Here is a 4,344-nt window from a genome sequence, read left to right on the forward strand (position 1 = left end):
CTTGAGGTGATTTTTGTACCACACGAATCCATTTAGCAGAGTATGATGGGTGATAAGTAAAGCTGCAGTGACATCTAGAGGATGATGGTGACATTACAACATGAACCTAACCTGTGTTTATTTTGATTGCTATCTGCTACTGTTCATAATTTGCTCCACCTTGATGAAGTCGCAGCTGTGTTAAGAATATTTAGTGTATTCCAGTCCGGATTTTGTAGCCAGTGGCTATCCTGACGGCTGCACTTCTGAAAATATCACTCACATGATCCTTGATATACGGTTCCTCTATTTTAACTCCACAGGCCTTTGCATGTGATTCCACTCAATTATAAATCCATGTGGGGTTATGTCACACCCACTTTTACCAGATCATTCTGTGTGATATTTGAAAAAGCGAAGCCGGCCTTCTGCCATGCCAACGCTGGCGAGCAGCCATCTGCTTTGAGGCTGCCAGCGTGGGATCGCTGCCCGTTTTTACAAAAGGTCGCCATACCCCGGATTGGATCAAGTGACTTGTGCTGAACTGCTTTACCGCCCACGGTGACGCACTCGTTGAAACCTGAACTCGTTTTGAGTGCGTGATGTCATAACGAGACGTCGATAAATTACACTGCGAGCGTTTGACGGGCAAATTTGAATTCCTTCCAAGTATGCTCGACAGGCGCTTAAAAACAAAACGATGGATGGCTCCGCAGAGGCAAAAGCGGCTTTCTTATTCAGAGTCCACGAGGTTCACAGAGTTTATTCCCGTGAATGGCGGGGGTGTTTAAGCAGCAACATCACGAGCCTTTTGTTGTTGCTAGGCAAACTTTGTTTTGATTGCCAAAACGTCGCGGCTAAAAATGCGTCTCGAGTCTCCTGAAAATGTTGTGACCAGTCGTTGAGTTTATTCAAGAAAGCCAGACAACCACGGCACTACTTGGAAAAAGTAGGAAAGGCAAAAAAATACAAATATAAAAATCACAGAAGCAAAAGTGTTATCGCACTTACTCCCTCGTCCTTCCTTCGTACACTACAGTGCCAAAAATTAGGAAAATGACTATAGTGTCGTTTCACACTCGCACACCGTATCTTGTCCATCATTCGGACCTAACTGACTTTGTTTGTTGCCCCTCGAGGGCCCCTCCACTTGTAAAACCACCAGGCCAAAGTAAACATGTAGAGCACAAAGAACGCCGGGAATCCGTAGAGAACGACGACGACGAAGAACCCGGCCACCAGCAGGCTGCAGGTGAGCATTCTGCTGATGTGACTCAGGATGTACAAGACGCTCCACCACATGAAACCGCCGGACCCCCTGGAGGGACTTTGGCTTTCTTCTGTGGGGTTACTTCCCGCCGGATCCTGATTAACATTTGTGTTTCTTCGGGAAGCACCATGGACCCTCTTGACTGAGTCATCTCCAATTTGTCTGCACTCAGGTTCTGATTCACGAGGGCCCACATGACTTTGCTTGGTTTGGACTCTCTCAGTACCTTGTTTTGTTGCGTGACGTTCATCTGGGTACAAAACATCGTCATGGACGATTGTTGTTGTTGGTTCTATGACCAAGGTTGCACCATTTTTGGAGATGCCGACACGGTCACCCCGTGCGTCCGATTCCTCATTTTTCACCTCAAGAGCGCAAAAAACATTTTTTTTCCGATGAATGTTCTCGGGGTTCTTAGGTGATGTCGCCCCTTCTGTCTTTAGTTGAACGTCTCCTATTTGGTTCGCATTGGCGGGTTTTACTCCGTAGCTCTCGGCCGTTTGATTTTCACCCGCCTTGTTTTTCTGAGGCTCTTCTGTAGACGCGACAGCACCGTTACAGTTCTTTGTGAGTCCGTCTGAAGCTTCCCAAGATGCCGCCGTGTCCTCTATCGCATTGTGTGGTTCTTCCCATTCTTGGCTCCCTCGCCGTGAGATCTCATCACCGTCCCGAGTCTTTGCTGTCGTGTCTGTTGTCGTCGACTCCCTCTGGCTTGTTTCTACGGCAGCTGCGAGCTGCTCGGTTTCGTGTAGTCCTCCTTTTATCCGGGCTTCCTCTTGCTTGTGACACTTACTTAAAATGTCAACAGAGTCACAAGACACAAGCACGGGCGACCCGAGCGCGGTTATGTTTTCAGCGCCGCCGCCAACGCTGGCTGTCTGGCGGTCCTCGGAGTTTAATGAAACGTGATCCGGGAGAGCATGTGATGAGGTGGCCGGCTCTGCATTCCGAGGTACGTTCTGGTTCTCGCTCGCTGGGGGAACCGAAGCGGCGGTCTGCAGCCATTCCGACTCGGAAACTCCACATTTGCTAGGCCCGTGAATAAACGCCTGCCACACATCGCACACGGAGCTTTCGTGAGCTGGGCTCGGACCTTCCCCGTTAAGAAAGGTTCCCCAAATATCATTGACAGACAGCGCGGTTTTTGCGTTTTCCACTTTGGCTCTCCCGGCCCAGATATTCCGGTCCATGTTGGATCTCACCCACTGCTTCTCCTTCTCATTGTCCCAGTCCAGTGTAATCAGAGGAATTTGGTGATAGGTGAGAACTTGTTTCCTTCGGCGTTCAAGCAAAAATTCCCCCGAGGGTTGAAGGGTGTTGGCGGGGTCACGCCACCTCTGGGACAAAATGTCTTTCACGTGCGCCAAGCGCGCCGCTCTCTGTCGGCTTTTTAGGCTCGCCACCTGTCAAAGAGGTCATAAAGTTCAAAGTTGGAAAAAAAAAACATTCACGCTCAAAGTAAAATAAAATAAACTTGCCGGTTGATTTATTTCAGGCTTTAACAAAACAATTTCGTAAGACAAAGTCATCATAAATCCAGAAATGAACCTCACCAAAGGTTTGCGTTCAGCGGGCAGGAATAACGACGGACCCTCCTCTGCCCCTGCGAGTCGACAAGGGTCAGAGTTTATGGGGGAGGGGCGACTTTGACCAAAGTAATGTAATCGTAAACACACCTGCGGCAAGTGTCAGCACGTCCGTAGTTTCTTTTTCCTGTGCGCTCGCCCTCCTGTAATAGCACAAACGCACGTGTCAGTCTCCTGTGTTTATTTTTTTTTTCTTCAGCAGGGGACGATGTCACTTGCAGAAAAAAAAAATAATCCCACGATGCAATCAGATGAGCATGTACACACAGGAAGTGCCTGTCTGTCTCTATCCAGCAGTCGAGGGAGACAGACACCAGCACCATATACGGGCAAAATAATCCATCACTGTAAAATTACGTAATAGCACTCGAGTTGCCAGCTCCGACTTTAACCCCAAAAGCGATACGAGGGAGAAAAGCCCAACTCTTCCTTACCTGTTGGCTCTGAGGCAACTCCTCTTCACCTTCAATCCCTCTTGCACTTGTTGCTTGGCAGGACTCTTCAGGTGGCAGAACATGACGTAGTTCATCTCCTGGTTGTTAGCCCAAAAAGTGCCGGCCGAGGTCTCGTAGCACAGGCAGAACTCGACCCGAGTCCCCTCTTTCTCCAGCGGAAGAGCCACCGTGTACTGGAAGGTGAAGCGATCTGTTTTCCGATCGCTCGATCCGGGTACGTAGTCGGCCGGCAGGTCAAAGTGGCTCTTCCAGCCGTCCAGGGTGATCCGGGCGTAGACGGACTTACTGAAGCAGAGGTTGAGGACCCGCACGTAGCCTCGGAGGGTTGTGGTTCCCGGGAGGAGCTCCACCCTCTCCAGCTCCACCATCTGCTCCTCCAACCGCTGCACCAGTTCCTCCTCAGATGAGAGTGCTGCAAAAAGACACGAAAGGTAGAACTCCTCTTGCGGAGGCGCCTTTTGTTCCGGGTCCTCGCCGGCGTTGACGTCGTCGTACTCTTTGACGGACACCAGGTTGAGCCCGAAGGCGTCGGCGAAGGACACCTTTCTCCGGACTGTGGGAGTTGCTCCCCGCTCGGGTTCTTCCTCATCAGCAGTGGAGCCCCAGGGGGGGAAGGCCTCCATCCTGACCTCTTCTTCCTGCCTCCCTAAAGACAACCTGTCCTCCTCCAGGGGTAGAACGGACAAAGCCTCCATGATAGCCAGCTGTCGGCCTGTCCTGCCGTCCGTCTGCCTCGGAGGGTGACGCCGAGCGCAGTGCCCTCAGTCTGGCCGGGGGGGTAACATCGGAGAAGGGGCGAGCAAGAGAAGAGGCTACGTGACTGGACAGATGGAGTCGGCTTGCAGCTGAGTCCGGGCCAAGACTATTAATAGGACACATGCGGCTCAAGCGCATTGGTCCTTCCCTCGTTTATCCCGCCACAATGTGTTTGCTAGCGACAAGAATAAATAAATCCAAACCCGTCTTATGTAACAGCACTCAGGACATGACAAAGCCCACGTCCGCAGGGATGATGCGAGCATTCCTCTAAAATCCCGACAAAAAGGCAACTTTC

At 50.9% G+C, this 4,344-nt stretch overlaps 1 protein-coding gene across 1 annotated transcript; it reads right to left on the reverse strand.

Moving 5' to 3' along the window:
- Nucleotides 1-904: 904 nt before the first annotated feature.
- On the reverse strand, nucleotides 905-4,000 carry ppp1r3aa (protein phosphatase 1, regulatory subunit 3Aa). Its single transcript, XM_085902569.1, has 4 exons — nucleotides 3,270-4,000; nucleotides 2,926-2,978; nucleotides 2,803-2,852; nucleotides 905-2,652 (listed from the first exon to the last, which is right to left on the reverse strand). Exons 1-4 carry the CDS (start codon nucleotides 3,983-3,985, stop codon nucleotides 1,090-1,092), a joined length of 2,382 nt encoding a protein of 793 aa, XP_085758695.1. The 5' UTR covers nucleotides 3,986-4,000; the 3' UTR covers nucleotides 905-1,089.
- Nucleotides 4,001-4,344: the final 344 nt, after the last annotated feature.

The sequence above is a fragment of the Syngnathus leptorhynchus genome, chromosome 21 (assembly GCF_054491065.1).
Source record: "Syngnathus leptorhynchus isolate UIUO chromosome 21, UIUO_Slep, whole genome shotgun sequence".
NCBI lineage: Eukaryota > Metazoa > Chordata > Actinopteri > Syngnathiformes > Syngnathidae > Syngnathus > Syngnathus leptorhynchus.

What these genes read in the sequence shown, in the direction of transcription:
- ppp1r3aa (XM_085902569.1), bottom strand. Translation starts at nt 3,985, where the DNA reads ATGGAGGCTTTGTCCGTTCTACCCCTGGAGGAGGACAGGTTGTCTTTA. An exon ending in AGTTGCCTCAGAGCCAACAG is followed by an intron (nt 2,979 to 3,269) that starts GTAAGGAAGAGT and finishes GTGCTATTACAG; the next exon opens with GAGGGCGAGCGCACAGGAAA. An exon ending in CCGCTGAACGCAAACCTTTG is followed by an intron (nt 2,653 to 2,802) that starts GTGAGGTTCATT and finishes CCTCTTTGACAG; the next exon opens with GTGGCGAGCCTAAAAAGCCG.